The sequence below is a fragment of the Benincasa hispida genome, chromosome 2, assembly GCF_009727055.1.
Source record: "Benincasa hispida cultivar B227 chromosome 2, ASM972705v1, whole genome shotgun sequence".
NCBI classification, from domain to species: domain Eukaryota; kingdom Viridiplantae; phylum Streptophyta; class Magnoliopsida; order Cucurbitales; family Cucurbitaceae; genus Benincasa; species Benincasa hispida.
In genome coordinates, this window is record NC_052350.1 from 32,546,297 (window position 1) to 32,565,844 (window position 19,548).

The following is a 19,548-nucleotide window of genomic DNA, read 5'->3' on the forward strand; positions in this document are numbered from 1 at the left end:
GAGTAAGAAACAAGGGGTTGTTGCCAGAAGCAGTGCCAAGGCAGAATATAGGGTCATGAGTCGGGGGATATGTGAGAAAATTTGGCTGGAAAAGGTCCTAATTGATCTTGATCAAGATAGTGACTGTCCAATGAAACTTTATTATGATAATAAAGCCGCAATAAATATCGCAAACAACCCAGTGCAGCATGACAAGACGAAGCATGTGGAAATTGATAGGCATTTCATCAAGGAGAGACTTGACAGTGGCAACATCTGTATTCCTTATATTCCTTCCAGTCAACAGATAGGAGATGTTCTTACAAAAAGGCTTCCCAGATAGACTTTTGACTTGTGTATTAGCAAGTTGAGCCTCACTGATATCTAGGCCCCAACTTGAGGGGGAGTGTTGAAAGTAGGGTTATGCCTTAGGGACATTTATATCTTTTTACTGTACTCTAGGGTTTCTTACTTTTCTATTTAAACATACAACCTCTGTGTATCCAGAGTATCAATTCTAATAAGAAAACTTCATACCGTAGTTTTTTTCTCCCTGTACTAGAGTTTTCAGCGTAACTCTATGTGTGCCCTTTTTCTCTCTCTACTCTTCCTTTTTCATCAAAAAAAAAAAGAAAAAAAAAATTCAAAAGAAATTGTTTTGGAATTGAAAGGAAGGGAAAAGATTGTGAAGAGAAAGACAACATAGAGAGAAACTGGGTAAATGAAGCTTGAAGGAAGGAAATGACCAAAGAAAGGAGGTGGAAGGGAGGGAGAAAAATTAGAGTGAGAAAAGAAAAATGAGAGAGATTTTGAGTAAAATGGATTTAGTTTTAGCATCTATGCGAGTTTGAGGGCTTATTTTTTTCACCTATCATAGTTAGGGTCTAATTTCACTTGAAAGGTTGGGGGTGCAACTTCTACACTATTAAAAGTTTAAGGGTTTAATTTTTATAATTGAAAGTGTTAAATCACCAATTGACCCAAAAACTTAAGCTAATGGGGAGAAGGTAAATTTATTATATTAACAGAAAGTTTAGGGGTGTAATTGCTACTACCACCATAATTCAGGGATAGTTTTTGCAATTTGCCCTTAATAATTTAAAGAACCTTTTAAAAGAACATCAAGAAAACAAAGATAGAGCACTTACCGCACTTTATAATACTCCTTGTAAGGCACCATTTCGTTTTTTCTAAGCTTGAGTAATGAGTTTCCATTCAGTTCTCTCAAAACACCCGTTATGCAATATACATGACCATTGTGAGGAGTATACACCAAAGAATTCTGGAGTCTGCAAATGCAAACAAGTCCGCTTTTGGTCCGTACGTCATAAGCAACACCCTTGGATGAGGAAAGACCACGATGTACGCAATATTCTCTAGAAACGAAGACAGACAGAACAGTCTCCCAACTAATCAGATCAACACCAGTTGAAGGGAGCAGAAGATAATCAACTTTAAGACTATCTCCCAAACAAATCCCGTCATTTTCACTCAACTTGTCGTCCCATGTATGGTTCAACAGAACTCTGAAAATTGTAAGTTGGAACTGCCTAGATAAAAGAACCTGGAAAAAAAAGTTAACTATGAAGTCTATATTTAAGTTGTTTCATTGATTAATGTATTAATGTTTAAATGAATCAAAAGCTTGAAAATTAAAGGAAACTACCTGCTCTGGGCTAAGCTTAATAATGCCTACATATTTAAAATTCACATCCAAGCTGCCTCTGTCAACGTCCAAGTCATGACACATGCTTTGGACTTCAGATTCAAGCTCAGTTCTCATGGCTAGCACAATGTTATGAGCTGATATATCATAATGGAAGTTCTGCTTTAATTCAATCAGGTAGCAATGATACACTACACTAGAATTATTGGGACAACAATGCACAAATTCTGCCGGAATATAAATTGGTTGTTCATCATCAAGTGGTTTATTCCCTGAACAATTTGGGTAAAATTAAGAGTTTTAATTGGTGAATTATAATGGCCACCATGTGTCTGAGGCATGAAGCGGCCATAAGCACGATGTAACTGAAACACTTAAAACCGAAAATTGACAAGACATGAATACCAATCCCTGGTGCCACAGCTTCTTCAGCAACCATGTCAGGGACAAGATTATCTGTCAAAGCACCACACTTATGAAGTTGTTTGCATGCTTCTAAACAAGCACTTTGCTTGGGATATTTAGCATCATCTTTACTGGAAAAGGTCTGCAAAGGAGAGCTCTTAGGAAGATGCAAGGTGCAAGTTTCCTTATCCCATCTTGGTGTAGGCTTAAAATAACTACAAAATAAAGAAAATAAAAGTAGGACGACAAGAAAAGAGACAGTAGAGAAACATGTAATTAACCATTCTAATTCACAAAACAAGAATGCAGTGTCATTATTCTCAAACACAATATAAAATGACTAACCAATCAGAAGGAAGGCGAGAGCAATAGAAGTATATCAAACCAACACTAGAACTTAGAGTCACAACTGCACCAGTGCTTTCAACACAAAAGGATTCGTCGTCATAATCACTTCTGAAAGGTAAGCAGGGAAGAGAGGCGTGACACAAAGATTCATTTCTCATAATTTCACCACTAGCAAGGTATCTTTGAAGTCGTGAGAGAGTGGCAAAATCCCCACTGCATACAAGTAAACCAATGAATATCAAAGAAAAATAGATAATTCTATAGCATGTAGAATTGACTGTGTATAAATACAAGATCAATATATAACCTAAAGTAATTCAACTAAAAAAATTTACAAAGCAATTACCCCTCATAGCAAAGGTAAAAAGAAAACCACAGGGTAAAACAGGTGTACGAAAGGATTCAATTTACCTCTTTACCATCAAGATGTAATCTGAATTTTTCATCCTTGCACGACCTCTAGATTGTATGAAGCTACATACTGTGGATGACGGGTCAAATCTTATAACCAAATTGCAACTTTGGACATCCAAACCCTCTTCAAGAATTGAGGTTGCAACAATGATGTTGACCTGAGAAAATGTAATTCACCTTTCAAATAAGCATTATACAAACACTAGTACGGTTGTACATACTGCTGTTGCACTCTTTTTCTTTTTCAACAGGAAACAAATTTATCAATGATAGGTGAAGAGGAAGAGAAGTTCCAGGATCCAAATCTCTCAAGGGGGAGAAAATAAAACAAAACAATCAAAGACACAACAAAGCACTAAAAAATGCCAAAATGAGCATAGCTCAATGAGCATAAATCTTATAGATCTGAGGTTCGATCCCCACCCCTATGTTGTCACAAAAAACAAAATAAAGCACTAGAAGATACATGAACCAAAAAACAACCGACCAGAGAGAGGAACCAAAAATACGTTTTGTTGTTGCACTTTGTAGACTTTAAGGACTTCATAGATCATACATATCTTCATTCTTAAGCCATTAAAGGCTTCTAGAAGTATGAGATATAATATTGGTTAAATCACAAGTTTAGTTCCTAAACTTTGAGGTTTGTGCAATGGTCCCTCAACTTTCAAAAGTGTTGATGTCTAATAGGTCCCTAAACTTCCAATTCTATTTCTAATAGGTCCATGGACTTTTAGTTTTGTGTCTAATAGGTCTCTAACAAATTTGAAATTTTTAAAAAATAATAGTGTTAAATCACTCAATGACCCAAAAAATTAAGTTAAATGGGTTATGGTTATCAACACTTTAACATCTCCTCACTTTGGGATTTGAAAATTAGTAGAAATCCCAAAAACTAGAAATCAACATTGATTGAGGAGGAAATGGCATTATAGAAGTTTGAACAGGACCTCCTATTATGATCCCATGTATCCATTGACCTAAAAGTTTAAGCTAATAGATAAAAGGTAAATTTAATTACATCAACACTTTAACAAATTAATCTATTAGATATAAAAAGGTGTATGAGTATTGATATAATATTAAAATTACCATAACCCACCAGCCAAGTATTTGGGTTGATTGGTGATTTAACATAGTATTAAAACAAGAGGTCTTGAGTTTGAACCCCAATAAAATCGTTTCCTTCTCTAATTAATATTGAATTCCACTTGTTATATCTCAACAAAATTTTAAGTCCACAAGGGAGAGAGAAAGTATTAAAGTATTGATATAATATTAAATTTGTCATAACCCACTTGCTTAAGCTTTGGGTTGATTGGTAATTTAACAATATTAATATTGTATATGTTTCGAGATCAAATACCAAACAAAACGTTTCTGTTTCATAGTATTGAAGTCAGGCTGCTCCACAACGTAACGGTTAAGGCTTACATTATTTTGGCAAGGCAGCATTGCTTAGTAGAGGGTGTTCAGGGCTTTATAGGTTAAATTCTCATGAAGGAGAAATAGTTGGAGCGATAGAACTATGCCTCATCATTTTCATTCTGGACATGTAAAGCACATTATTTTGGCAAGGAAGAAATGGCTAGGCAGAGGGAGTTAAGGGCTTCCTAGATTATGTTCTCATGAAGGTGAAGGTAGTAGGAGTGATAAATCTAAATTCCATTGATGCTGAAGATCTCCACTTTATATTTTTTTTTCCTCTACCACCCCAAAATTTTCCTTCCAGGGTTTGTTGATGTCTTATGCAGATTAGCTCAACAAGCTTGAACAAAGGAAAGGTTGAGGATTTTCTTATGACGAGAAATAGAGTCCAGCTTTCTTATTTGTAATCAATTTTTGTTAGTTGATCGTACAATCTTCTTTTGTTTGGACAGGGCAAAGTCCTCCATTAACTATAACAAGATCCTAAGCGTTGGTTTATTAGTAATTGTTAAAAATAAAAGTAGAGAAGAGAATAACAACAAGGTTACATGGAAACTCTAGTACAGGGAGAAAAACCACGATATAGAGACTTTTTCTTATTCTTTTTAATCTGATACACTGAATACGTAGAGACACACTGTATAAATAGACAGTAGGAAACCCTAGTGGTCTACACAATTACATAAACGCTCTTAGGTTAATAACCCTATTTTCAACATTCCCCCTCAAGTTGGAGCATAAATATCGACAAGGCCCAACTTGCTTACACAATAATCAAAATTTTGTCTCAGTAACCCTTTTGTAAGTACATCAGCAACTTGTTGATTTGAAGGAATATAAGGAATGCATATGTTTCCACTGTCCAATCTCTCATTAATGAAATGTTTATCTATCTCTACGTGTTTAGTTCTGTCGTGTTGAACTAGATTACCCCAGACAAACGTACAATATCCAGATGTCGATTTTCTATCAACAGCAGACCCTGCCCAGTCAGAATCAGTGTAGGCTTCAACAGATCGTTTATCGGTCTTTCTGAACATTAGGCCTTTACCCGAAGTTCCTTTCAGATACCGAAGGATACGTTCAACTACTGTCATATGATCCTCACAAGGAGCTTGCATAAACTGACTCACAACACTTACTGCATAAGAAATATTTGGTCTTGTATGAGACAAGTATATCAACTTCCCGACTAACCGCTGATACCTTTCTTTATTAACAGGAACACTATCATTCTTATCACTGAGCTTTGCATTGTACTCTACTGGTGTCTCAACAGGTTTACACCCAGTCATGCCTGTTTCTTTTAGTAAGTCCAGAGTATATTTTCATTGACAGACCGACATACCTTCTTTTAAGCGAGCCACTTCCATTCCCAGGAAGTATCTTAACTTCCCGAGGTCTTTAATTTCAAACTCTTGGGCCATCTCTGTTTTGAGCCTCGTGATCTCTGCATCATCATCCCCAGATAAAACAATGTCATCAACGTAGACAATAAGAACAATTATCTTACCTAATGTCGATCTTTTTATAAAAAGAGTGTGATCAGAATGCCCCTGAACATACCCTTGTGCTTTCACAAAAGTCGTGAACCTGTCAAACCAGGCCCTTGGAGACTGTTTCAATCCGTACAGTGACTTCCTCAATCTACACACCTTGTTTTTTAATTGACTCTCGAACCCAGGAGGGGGACTCATATAGACTTCCTCTTTAAGTTCCCCATTCAAAAAAGTATTTTTAACATCAAGTTGGTATAGAGACCAATCTTTATTCACAGTAACTGACAAGAGCACTCGGATAGTGTTAAGTTTAGCCACAGGAGAAAAAGTTTCAAAATAATCTACTCCATAGGTTTGAGTAAAGCCTCTTGCAACGAGTCTAGCCTTGTACCGGTCAATTGTCCCATCTGACTTGTATTTTATAGTAAACACCCATTTACATCCAACTGTCTTGTGCCCTTCAGGCAAAGCTACCTGTTCTCAAGTTCCATTCTTCTCAAAAGCTCTGATTTTAGTTTTTTCATTGCAACACTTATGTCATTTGGAACCACCTCAGTATCCAAACTAGTAGTGAATGCTTTGAACTCGGATGCCAGATTACTATATGTCATGTAACTATGCATAGGGTGTTTAGTACATGAACGAGTGTCTTTCCTCAGAGCTATAGGAAGATCAAGCGATGCATCACGTTCTTTCACCTCTCCAAGCTCCTCACTATCTATGTATCAGAAATGTCAGTAGTATCCTCCACATCATCATTAGCAAAAATCATTTCATTCTCTGCAGTTTCCCCTTCTGTCACTCTTTCAGTATTACTGTTTCCTTCTCCCTTGTCTTGCCTGCCTTCATCAGTCTCCATACACATCAACATCAATAATTTCAGGAATATACGTACCTGGACCTGATGGTGGGTCTGGCTCCTATATTGGAGCCGGCAGTTCTGGTTCGACAAGTGACACTGCTTCCTTCCTGAGATTCTTCCTATAGTAAGTTTTCCAAGGAATTTGGTTGGTAGGAAGGACCAGACTGTCATGCTTAGAACTAGGTTTAGACAAGGTTTGAATGGAAGCTGACTCTAAAGGAATAGCATAAGATGACCAATTAGTCTCTTCATTCATGTTCTCCCCCTGAAGATGACTAACAGGGAAAAATGACTGATCCTCGAGAAAGGTGACATCCATGGAGACATAGTACTTACGAGATGACGGGTGATAGCACTTATGTCCACGTTGATGGAGTGGATATCCAACAAAGACACACTTCTGAGCACGAGGAGTAAATTTTGTGCGGTTTGGACCATAGGAGTGAACAAAAGCAACACAACCAAAAACCCGAAGAGGAACATCAGAGATCAATCGAGTAGTTGAAAAGGACTCTTTAAACAATTCTAAAAGAGTATGAAGATTAAGAATACGAGAAGGCATCTGATTAATGAGGTGGGCAGCAGTGAGAACTGCATCTCCCCATAGGTATGATGGAAGAGTGGCAGATAACATAAGAGATCGGGCTACTTCAACCAGATGACGATTTTTACGCTCCACTACTCCATTTTGTTGCGAAGTGTAAGCACACGAGCACTGGTGGACAATACCCTTAGAAACAAGAAAATCCCTGAATGAGGTATTGAAAAATTCTCGCCCATTATCACTTCGTAAAATCCCAATCTTTGTTTTAAACTGAGTTTCGACAGTTGTATAAAATTATTAGAAAACAGATGACACTTCAGATTTGTCAGTAGAAGGAAAACCCAGGTAAGGCGAGTGTGATCATCTATAAATGTGACAAACCACCGTTTTCCAGGGGAAGTAGTAACTGGTGAGGGACCCCATATATCACTGTGAACAAGGGAAAAAGGACTCGAGGGTTTGTAAAGCTGAGACCGGAAAGAAACACGATGTTGCTCGGCACGAATACACGCATCACAATTTAAAGAAGAAGTATTAACATTGCGAAATAAATGTGGAAATAAATACTTCATATATTGAAAATTCGGATATTCTAAACGGAAATGACACAACATAAAGTCATTTTCAAAAACAGAGAAATTTAAAGACATAAACCCAGTTTGATGATCATCTCTAGAGGAAGCTTCTTCAGAAAGGAAGTATAGTCCCCTATCGTGTCGGGTAGTGCCAATCGTCATCCCCGATTTCAGATCCTGAAACAAAACGAAATCAGGTGAGAAAATTGTCTTACACTTCAAATCTCTTGTTATTTTACTGACAGACAACAGATTATATGATATTTTAGGCACATGTAAGGTATCACGCAGAATTAAACCGTCAAACGAAGAGATATTGCCTTTCCCTACAACAAGGACAAAAGACCCATCTGCAATGCAAATACGCTCATTACCAACACTTGGGTTACATGACATAAACAATTCTGAAGAACTTGTAAGATGATCTGTGGCCCCTAAGTCCACAATCCATGGCTTTTTACCATTTATACTAATCAGGCCAAAAGAAGAGAAATTACCTGACTATGCAATTGCACTCACCCCAACCATACTCAAGTTGTACTTACTGTCAACGTTAGATTGCTTCTGAGTCTGTTCATCTACTGAGTCACTTACCAGGGCACGACTAGTATTAGATTTGTCATGAAACTATCGTCGCCTGCTGTTTGGGGGCTTCTCGTGCAATTTCCAACACTGGTCCTTTGTATGAGCTTCTTACAATGTTCACAAACAGGTGGGGATTTTTTATCACCATCATCACTAGACGACTTTGCGACGAAAACGGCTGCATCAGTTGTAGGAATGGGATTATTCATGGCGCACAACCAATCCTCTTCCAGCCGTATTTCAGAGCAAACTTCTCTGAGTGAAGGAGTAGGGCGCTGGCCCAATATCCGACTACGGACACCATCAAATTTAGGGTTTAATCCAGCCAAGAACACGTACACACAATCTGCCTCTTCAATTTTCAAGAATTGGGCCCCATCTTATGCATAGTTCCAAACAATCTCCCGACATAGGTCCATCTCTTGCCACAGCATTGATAGTTTGTTAAAATAAGAAGGAACATCCATGGATCCTTGTTTGCATTCATGGACCTGTTTGTGGATCGTATATAGCCGAGAGGCATTCTGTCTTTTTTAGTATAGAACTTGCGATGCCTCCCAGATATCCTTGGCGGTTGCAACATATGGTAGTAGTCTTCCTATTTGAGGTTCCATACTATTCACCAAAATGGAACATAACAGCGAGTCTTCTCCTTTTCAGATTTGTTCTTGTGGATCGCCTGGAGTTGGCTTTGGAATTTCCCCTGTCAAGTACCCAAACTTGTGACGCCCTTCCAAGGCCATTCGAATTGATTGGGACCAGGAGAAATAATTCTGGCCATTTAATTTTTCCCCTACAAGAAATCCTGCAGAATTGCCCATCGAATCAGATAAGTAGGAAACATTTGGCAAAACGGGGAACGAGTTTACCGGATTCTCTGAATAAACTGGTTGAATCGGATGGGGATTTGCACTGAACATTGTATCCAAATCTGAAATCTGTTGTTGCAGGTAAGCCAACCGTTGTCTCACATCGTTTGGGTAATGGATCGAACTACAAGCGGCTGGAAACGGGGCCGCCACTATCGGCTGGAAGGACGCCGCCGGTTGGAAGGAGGTCGCCGGTCGACTGGACTGCTCAAGATGGCCAGCTCGTTGCTCCTTGCAAACAGAAAACGAACGGGCTGGATCTGCAAGATTCGTGTTTGGCGCCACTCCTTGCAAACAGATGGGCTTGTCATGGAAGAATAGGCCGGTGCGAAACCCACTGGAGCAGAAGTCTGCGAAGATCTGGAGCGAAAGTCGACGGCTTCTGTCTGACCTTCGAGGATTTGCCCGGGTTCAACACGGAATGACCCGATTCTACCCGGATCGGAGCGACTCGTCTGTCTTTCGCGGTTGAACCCAATCGCGACCGGATCTCCTTCGTGAGTTCAGCTGGGTTCTGCGTGGAGAAGCCCAATCGGCGCGACTGGATCTCCTTCGCAGGTTCGGCTGGGTTCTGCGTGGAGGAGCCCAATCGGCACAGTCTGGTGCGGTGGTCCCACTGACGGCGACTCTCCGTCGACTGCAACTGGACGGCAGAAAGTAACTCCGATAGGGCTGCTTGAAAACACTCCTTCACAGCCGCTCGAATAGCCGTTTTCATGTCAAAACTCGAAGATCCATCAGCAGAAGATGATTGGGGTTGGTTCTCTTCCATAACGGCTAGGGTTTCGTCACCTAGCTCTAATACCATGTTAAAAATAAAAGTAGGGAAGAGAATAACAAGGTTACGTGGAAACCCTAGTACAGGGAGAAAAATCACGATAGAGAGACTTTTTCTTATTCTTTTTAATCTGATACACTGAATACACAGAGACACTGTATAAATAAACAGTAAGAAACCCTAGGGGTCTACACAATTACATAAACGCCCCTAGGTTAATAACCCTATTTTCAACAGTAATATTAGTGGTAAAAATCTACATAAGTTGAAACAATTTATTGTTCTTATTATCGTTTTTCTTCAATCCTTTCTTGTATTGGATCTTTCCCCAACGTTAGATAATGTGAGGGTACTAATTAGGGGTATATGGATAAGATTACTATAATATTAGTATGCCATAGTAGTAACTCGCTAGAGGATGTTAGGGAGAGAGACCTTAGAAGGGTGTAGATCATTTTAGAGAGAGTTTCCATTGTGGGACTTTGGGAGATAGAGATATCCCTCTCGAAAGGCTATTGGTATAATGTAACTTCTCTTGATATTACAATATATTACTAACAATTGGTACCCTAACTATTGGTACCAGAACATGTTCCTAGGAAGATTGAAAGAAAAAATGGCGCAAGGAAAATTAGAAGAGAGGATGGACGACATCGAAAGAGACATTGTTGAGATCAGAGGTATGTTGTAGTCCATGAATCAAAATATCGAGCGATCAACAATAGGAATTCGTGAGAACCAACGATCAACGGAAGAAACAAAGAAACCCTTTGTGGCGGCAAATTCGAAATTGCATCCTCATTTGTGGAAGGTTCACAAAAATTGGAAGGCACTAAGGGAGAAGGGAAAATTCAAAATGGAAAACTCCAAATCTGAGTCAATTGAAAGCTCCTCGCAAAAGCAAAAGATGGGGAAGGAAAGTGGTGAATCAAAATGGGAGGAGAATCGGTTGGAATCATGGAATTTGGTGGAAAAGATTAGATGGAACATTCATGGGGAAGATGAAGAAGTCGAGAAAGAAAGCAAAAAAAGAATGTAAACGGTCTCATGATCAAAAGAGTGACGAGCGAGGAGATGAAAAAGAATGAAAGAAAGAAGAAAAATAATATTGGCGAGAAGGAAAGGTGGCAGCAGACAAGGAAACAAAGGAGGAAGGACCTATTGGCGACCACCAGTGGCACAGGAAGCAAAAGGACAACAAAATCACATACCACCACAAAGACGGAGGACTGAGTGAAGGGTCGGTTGCTTCTAGATGTAGTAATTGGCAAGGGAACAACTCCCATGAATGGGTGTGCCAATAAAGATGAAGGGTTGCAAATCTGGGAGAATTCCTTATCGTAGAATGTGGATCTTCTTTTCGAACATCTAGAAAAATCCAAACAACTCAGCATTTGAAAGTTGGCCTACTTTGGTTGGATGTTAAGCGTTTTAGTTTGTTATTTTATTCTGGTGCTCAACCTCCAACAACTATGGAAGTAGTGGTGGAAATGTTGTGCGGCTGAGTGAGACAACCAAATGATCGGAAGAACATTGTCAGACCGTGAACCACGGCGAACATGTAAACAGTGATGAAAATGACCATCCATGAAGGAGTTGCATAAAAAAAGAGTGGCAATAAACGAAAAAGAAGAAAGAAAGAAAGTAATTAAAGAATTAGATTCAGGTTATTTCAAATACTAAATAAAAGCATAATAGTAAATGGAGGTTAAAGATAAAGAAAAGCATACCTTGCCACAACGAAATTCTTCCACAATTTCATTTTGTTTCTTCTTTGTTTGGGTTTGCAGCCCAGAGTTCGATCCAGCTATATATTTGGTCTTCCAGCAAGTGTGTTTTGGGAGCAATGAGCTCAGTAGAGTTTGAAGAGCCACAGCAGTGACAATTCTTTCAACAAATACTATACATCTTATATCCTCGATCGACCTATCAAAAAATGCCATCTCACATCAATCAAGAAATCTATAATCAAATCTTTCAATAAGAACACAAAAATGAATGCACCAAGGGAAAGCTGATAGATGGTGGCTTGAACAAAGTTGGTTCAGAACATTCAAAACATGACTGCCAGCATCGATGACGATAGATCACCAAGGGTGGAGTGAAAGAAGTTGCCTCCTTTTGGTTCATTGTAGATTAAAAATTATATGGAATTATAGTACTATCTCTACTTTGCCAATCTTAATCAAAATTGAAATGATACACACACATATTACAATACTTGTTTGTTTGTTTTCTTTCTTCTTTTCTTCTTTTCTTTTTTCTTAATGAAAATGATATTATATTAGAAAAAAATAAAAAGAGAAAAGGTAAGATTTCTGCCCGTTTCTGTAAAAATTCACTAGCTCTGCCCATGGAGCAGGGACAGTTATGTTTATAGCATTTAAATAAGTATAACATATATACATGTAAATGTAACATCAGTTTCACGAATAAGATTTATTCATGTCTCCAATTACCTGCAAAATTCCCAATGCTACAGAGAAAATTGGAATCGGAACGGATACAGCAATTGAATTCATAAATTGAAAAGAAAGAAGTTTTCAACACAAAAAACAACAGTGATGAGGGAAGCAACCTTGCACAAACAGATACCTGTATTCAAGTAGGGATGCAATGAGACAAACAACTTTTGCAGTCATAAGACCTGCAGCCATATCAGCCTCAACATTATCACCAATAGATCCATTGGGACATCCTGCAAGTAGATATTTTTATAATATTTTTTTGAAAAAAAAAAAGGAAGAGGTGAGGATAGGAAACACTCTAATATGTGTACCAATTCATCATACACTGTGGAACACAAAGTACCTGATTTTAAAGGATTAGCAAGTAGCTTCAAGGCTTCATAACAGAAACTTTTCAATATTGCCTCACCAAAAATATCCAATGTTTCCAATTGAGAAAAATCATCTTCCATCCATGATAAAGACTCAGCAGCCTGTTCAGCAATGCAAGTCAAGTGATGCCAGAAATGCTACGCATCAAACCAAAACAATAGAAACACATACCTTCCAGGTTAACCAAAGGCCAAGTTCATCTAAGCAATACATCAAAGCCAAAAAAGCTTTTGATATCCGTTTCCTAGTCGGTTCTACCTTGGAAGGATTGAGATCTGGATTCTCCAGTGAGTGTTCATGCTGCAAATCATACACAGTCATAAGCATCAAAAGTCCAACTGAGAACTATATCTACTGAATAAGAGATGGGCCTGCTTAAACATAATATTTTTACAGTAGAAAAAAGTTCTGTAAACTCAAAATTATGTTGGCACGTTCTAAAGACAGTTTTTAATAATATTTATATGTTATCAATTATATTCTTGGTTATTTTCTAATGCTATCCAACAGAAAATATGAGAGAGTTTGCAACATTGATAAAATGAATACATTATTCAATAAAAATAAAAAAAATAAAAAATCTTGGTGTTTCTTTTTAAAAAATGAATTACAATACTCAATATAAAAAACTCAAACTTCAAAATTATCTCCGACCACAGAACAGCTATTAGGCTTCATTTTCAAATAAAGCTATAAGAAAAACTAAGATTCTCATTGATCATCTTGAACAAAAGAAACTAAAATGGATGAAAGCTAAGAATGGAGTGGAGAATGAAAGAAGGAAGAGGAGAAAGGAGAATTTTTCTTTTAAGTAGAAATGGAATACTATCTTACAATTTAAGTTAAATTAAATTTTGAAAACACCGATAAAAAGAGTATTTTTGAACAATTTTCTGTAACGAAGCTAAGAATAACTAGTAATCATACTAAAAAATAGTTTCTCACAAACAGCATCAAAATTATTATCTAAATAACACTGCATCTGAATTTTGATGATATTGATTCAGTTACACTTTCTATTTAGTAGTTCCCAAAAGACAGCACAATATAGACAACTTCGAATGAAAGTACACATTTCTTCTATCCATTATAGAGCAACATTTTTATTGAATCACATACCACAAATATAATACTAGTTTGATTGATCAACTTTAATTGTACAAATAAAATTATGCACATGAAATATACACCTTTAATTTCAAAACCTTCAATTCCTCTGCTAATTGCTCATATAACGCATATGGAATGTCCTTGTGAATATAGAATTTGAACTTCGGAGTAGACATAGGCACAAAATTAGCCACCTCAGATTCACTAGAACAAGTATACACCTTCAAAATAAAAGAGATGATCTTACTACTCAATAAGAAAATAATTAAAGAAAAAGAAGAGGGGAAGGAGGAAACAATTCACAAGCACTTAGAAAGACCAACTCTTTGAAAAAAGTACAACGCATGCTAAAATGACAAGGATGGAGAGAAATCCCCCAAAACTGTAACAAAAATGAAATAAACTTCTTATGAAATTATTAAAAAAATAATCAACATGGGGAAATTACAACAATTTGCAAATACATAAGTAATTTCTAGCAATACTTATTTTTATGTAACTATTATTCTCTTTTGGTTGATACCAATTAGAGCAGCGTTTCTAAGCTACCTTAATTTAGAAGCAATCTCTGGCTCCCATTTCCACCTTTTCTTTTCTACTTTTTTTACTATCAATGCAACGTCCTATGTCTTAAACCAAAATAGATTTTAGAAGAATGACAAATAACTCCCAAAAAGATATGATCTGAAAGTTCAATTATTTTTTATTATTTTTTATTTTTTTATATCCGTGGTGTCCGGGCCAGCTTACGGGCACCTCGACTAATCTCATAGGACAACTCCACTTGACCCTGCAACATTTGGATGCTAAGAACATAAGATATTAAATTATATTTTCAACCAAACTCCTATTATCAATTCCTAGCAGACTCTTGTCGTTGAGTAGTAGAAACAAAATATGACAAAGTTTGGGGCACAATCGTCCTCTGGAATCTGCACAAGAGGTGCCCCTAAAAAGAACACAACCTCTGTGAAGTGAGGCACATAAGATGTAAGAATAATAGTATATTAAATGTTTGGGTATAAAGGTTAATGCATGCTAATAAGAGTATGATATGTTATTAAACTGCACATATATTTTGAAGCATGTCTTTCACATCACGAAATCCCCAATTGAGCCATCAATGGTAAATTACCAAAAATGTTCGGTAAACTAATGCAACACTTTAGTACTGACCTTTGAATTCATCAAGGACTCAAGTTCTCGTATATATTGCCAATAATTCGACTTTGAATTGCCACCTAACAATGCCCCACCACCCCCAATAAAAACCAGGAAAAGGAAAAGCATATTAAGAAACAACTTTTATTTATCACAACCTCAGAACCCCAAAGAAAAAAAGGAAATAGTAATGGATAATTTGTAAGGAAAAACAAAAAAAATGAGCTTGAAATACCCTTTGACTTTATAGGAGAAGCAGTCATTCCAAATATTCTGGGAAGATCAGATTTACCAAGAGATAACTGCCGGTGATAGAACTCCTGAAAAGTGCATACACTTGCAATTAAATATATATAGATAGATAAATATATATATAGAGAGAGAGAGAGAGAATTGTGTAAACTATCTAACTAATATTTTAAAAAACTTTTAAGGCTTACACCTTGAGACCCCTCTTAAGGAGAGACTCAAATTATTAACCTTCATTCATGCTTACGCCTTCTCTGAATCAGTTGACACTAACTTGACATATAGATGAGGCTTCCACCTCTCATTTGATCATAAGAGGCTTACTTGTCTTACAGATGAGGTTTACACCTCCATGAGATCACTAAGGTTTGGGGTATTTATGTCTCAGCCAATTCTCAAAATATATGGAAGTTTATGCATGTAATGCCAGTAAATAACGAGTTGCGGAAAAGGAAACTGTTACTAATTTTAAAAGACTTGTTAGAATCATTACATACCTTGTCCTAATTTTAAAAGACTTGTTAGAATCATTGCGGAAAAGTGATAATTGATAGATGTCAATTTTTTCTGTACTTTGGGTAATCATTAAGTATAGCAGAACCTAATTACTAATTTTTACGAATTTTATTAATGCATTTTCAAAAAAGTTGAGGCTCACACCTCGTCCTATCTCAGAATTCCTCAAAGCTTACTCTTCCTTTGCTCCTTCAATAAAAAAGGTTTCATGGTACCCTTGGGCCTGGCAAAATGTTGAGTTTAACCAACAATCGGATTTGGATAGTTCAGTTAGTAAAAGATATCATTGCATTTGTTGGGAGATATGACTGTGAGAGACATAAATGTAAGAATATTTTTTATGTTTGGTTTAAAGTTGAATTATGTAATTATTATTGATCTAAAGCATGAACTTTCTCAACATATTTTCTTTGTTTCATATTCTAGAGGGGATATTTTTTGTAAATTTATTTCAATAAGAGGGAATTCCTTATCCTCTATATCTTTATATTTATATATTAACAAAATCTGCATTCTCTTCTGAACTATTACAACATACAAGGATATGATTTATGTCAAAATCCATAATGCTGGTGCATATTATAATTCCTCTAAATTCTATAATCGGTTAAACTAACATACATATCTATAAAATTGGCATGTTATCTTTCTGGTTGCCTAAGAAGCACAAACACTTTAGTTTAGCTAAAGTATCTATGACTGACACATGAGGGACACTTGGACACTCCAACACTTGTTGACACATATTCAACACTTGTTAGTACAATGACTGTGTTAAACACTCGTGGTACAAAGTCAATATAGGTCCGACATTTATTAGACATAAATCAAAAACTCGACTTCGAATAAATTTAGAGAGCAAAATACATCAAACTCATCGTTTAAGAATATACACGCATAATCTTACTAACTTTGAATTTCCCTATCGTACAAAAAAAAAATTGTATATTTTTAAAAATGTGCATTTTAGTAGACATGTCATTGCCATGTCTGTGTTCAAGATTATTGAAAAATGGTGTGTCAATGTGTCCACATCATGTCGTATATGTGTCTCGTTCTCGTATCCATATAGGTGCTTCTTAGCAGGTGGCTAAAAGATTAAACTCTAAACAAATATGCGTAAAAAGGTGAAGAAGTTTGTGGTTGAAGATAGGAAAGAGAAAGTACAATGAGAAAATATTTCCAATAATAAAAAAACCTATATCTATTTTATCCAAGTATCCTCAAAATTAGACAGTATGATAAAAATTACCGTCATAATACACGCATAGGGGTGTTTGCCTCTGGCATGATGGCATTCATCTACTATTAAGACCTTTATCATGCTTAGATGAAAGAAGCTATGCCTCAAGCCACTTAGCAAAATTGCAGGAGTCATCACAAGGACCTAATATGTTGAAAATATATCAGAAAAAAAAATGTTAGCAGTAGCATGAAAAGAGTAGACAAGAATTTAGAAGGCATGTTATATAAATGGAAGATGACATTAACATGAAATAGCCATTAAGCGAGCAGTCTATAGTATTGTATTAGACATTTCAGTAGAAGGAAAAAAATAATTTAAAAAAATGGAGTATATGTCAACAACTAATGAATGAACAGTTAATATTAAAAATAAAATGGGCAATGTCCACATGAAAAGATACACATTACCTCATATTTTTCAATTTCTCGCTTCCAAATAGCACCATCCCAAAAGTCTATCCCCATATCTCCATAATACAAACCAACACTCAAGTCCGTATGCAACTTCAGAGCTTCAGCTTGCTAAAATTAGAAGAATGGACGAAACTGTGAGTGGTGGCAAAATGAACCTCCAAACTAAAACATTAATCAAAATGTTTGCTTAGTGTTTCCCATAATCCTTCCGGGAATCTCTACCTTTTTGTTGAAAAATGAATAATCATGTCCAAAATTAGTATCTCTAATTAACATCAAGAACCAGCAGATTATTAACATCTAATTCACAATAAAAAGACATTTCCTTCATTCTTTCGATGAACTTGAGAAACCTCCCTAATCCAACAGGAAGAATTTGATTTTAAATTTCACCAGGCCAAATGGTCCTATATCCATAGATAATTATTACAAATTTGCTTATATTAGAAATAGAATCTGAACATAGAAAAAACTGCATCTGTGAAGAAGAGAGTCCAAAATACTCTAGACCGCCTTTTATTCAGTTGCAGTTGGACTACGGAAATCTGGACTGCTAGAGCTTCCATTGCAATGGGTTCAATTTCACTGATGTTTCCTGAAGATGTAACTACGTCACTCTAGATCCACAGAACCCTAACAGGCTCCATTTGGTTGGAGAGAAATAACAGTAGTATTTTGTGTGATAAGTATAGATATCTTAGTCACTTTTTGGTCTTGAACAAGCACATCCACTTATTGGACTGTGCTTAATAATTTCCCATGTAACTACTCCATATATTATGTAACCCAAAATAAGGATGATTTGTTTAGTTCCCCACAGTTGACCGTGCCATTTGTGATCACTTTGATTATTAATGAAAGTTATTGTTTATGTTTCTCCCATGTAGAAAATAGGGAGAGAGAGAATCTGTGCATACTTGAGTGACCAAAACAACTTGTGGAACTAAGAAAACAGCAATGAAGTGTGAAGGTTTGCGTAGTTGATGAGCAAAGCTGCGCAAAAGCATGATGGCAATCAAAGTCTTTCCAGAGCCAGTTTCTAAAAACACTATCGTGTTCTGTTTAAGTGCTTTTTCCAATCCTTCCAACTGATAACTGCAATAATCACCCATCATAAGATACAAGGAACAATGCTAACTTCAACAATCCAACAAACAAAAAGGAAGAAGCCTTCGAAAGCTTCTAATAAGATAAAGGAAAAGTTAAGCATAATGGAGCCAAAAAGAAAACATTGCACACAACAAAACCTTCTGACAAATGGCAGAGGATCAGCCACTAGCTCTCCGTTCTCGATTTCCATATTCGACGCCATCCCCTGTTGTTAACTGCACATCTGTAAACACATTGTTTATCGCTTAGAAGAACCAAAAACAATGCACAATGCACAATGCCGATGAAAACTGAAAACCCCACTGACCCAGAAACAGATTCGAACTGAAAACGAAGAACCAAAGAGCATTAAACAGAAACAGAAGGGAAATATCAGAGAGAATAAGAGCCAAAGAAATTCAAATGGGTATTCGAGTAGAGTTCAGGGAATGAAATTAGTGAAAAGGTCGACAGAAAATCAAAAAGTTAAAACAAATAACCAATGAGAGATGGGAACTTACAGAGGAGGAATTGAAGGAAACTTCGAGGAAACAATCAAAGGAAAGCAAAAAGGCGCAGTGGGTTCGTCTTTTTCCAAATAACAGGTCCCAATGGTTGAGTTGAGGCCAAAAGTGAAGGCCTCAACAGTTATTGCTTACCTACAACACTACTTAATACTTTATTCGTTATTTATAGATAACGCATTAAGTATTTATTATTTTTTATCTATAATATATATATCTAAATATATATCTATAGAATCTTTTTGGACAATATTATCCTTCACTTTTTACTTAATACCTACTTAATCCTCCTTTTAATATTCATATAAAATATGAATTCAAAAAACTCATTATTAATCTCTCACTCCAATTTAGAAATGTTATTTTAATTGTTATTTTCAAGTATTAAATAAATTAATGTAGGGGTTATTTTCAAATATAGTAAAATAAATTTTAAAATATTTTTTTA

General features: G+C 36.4%; 1 protein-coding gene across 4 annotated transcripts in view; it reads right to left on the reverse strand.

The window, feature by feature from the left end:
* LOC120071267 (endoribonuclease Dicer homolog 2) overlaps nt 1-19,231 on the reverse strand; it is a 35,297-nt gene extending 16,066 nt beyond the window's left edge. Inside the window, exons 1-17 of one of the 4 annotated variants that reach the window (XM_039023437.1) lie at nt 19,098-19,231; nt 18,735-18,820; nt 18,405-18,582; nt 17,482-17,595; nt 17,081-17,215; nt 15,299-15,383; nt 15,079-15,143; nt 13,983-14,123; nt 12,964-13,092; nt 12,764-12,893; nt 12,548-12,650; nt 11,683-11,878; nt 2,810-2,970; nt 2,396-2,611; nt 2,051-2,265; nt 1,646-1,917; nt 1,128-1,543 (exon numbers count right to left, since the gene is read on the reverse strand). In XM_039023437.1, the coding sequence (XP_038879365.1) occupies nt 1,128-1,543; nt 1,646-1,917; nt 2,051-2,265; nt 2,396-2,611; nt 2,810-2,970; nt 11,683-11,878; nt 12,548-12,650; nt 12,764-12,893; nt 12,964-13,092; nt 13,983-14,123; nt 15,079-15,143; nt 15,299-15,383; nt 17,081-17,215; nt 17,482-17,595; nt 18,405-18,582; nt 18,735-18,799 (2,621 nt within the window). In that variant the 5' untranslated portion in view covers nt 18,800-18,820; nt 19,098-19,231. Of the gene's footprint in view, nt 1-1,127; nt 1,544-1,645; nt 1,918-2,050; nt 2,266-2,395; nt 2,612-2,809; nt 2,971-11,682; nt 11,879-12,547; nt 12,651-12,763; nt 12,894-12,963; nt 13,093-13,982; nt 14,124-15,078; nt 15,144-15,298; nt 15,384-15,972; nt 16,052-17,080; nt 17,216-17,481; nt 17,596-18,404; nt 18,583-18,734; nt 18,821-18,904; nt 19,065-19,097 lie in introns of those variants that run through there. The other 3 variants (XM_039023436.1, XM_039023438.1, XM_039023439.1) reach the window with 3 other exon arrangements.
* Between the last annotated feature and the right edge of the window lie 317 nt (nt 19,232-19,548).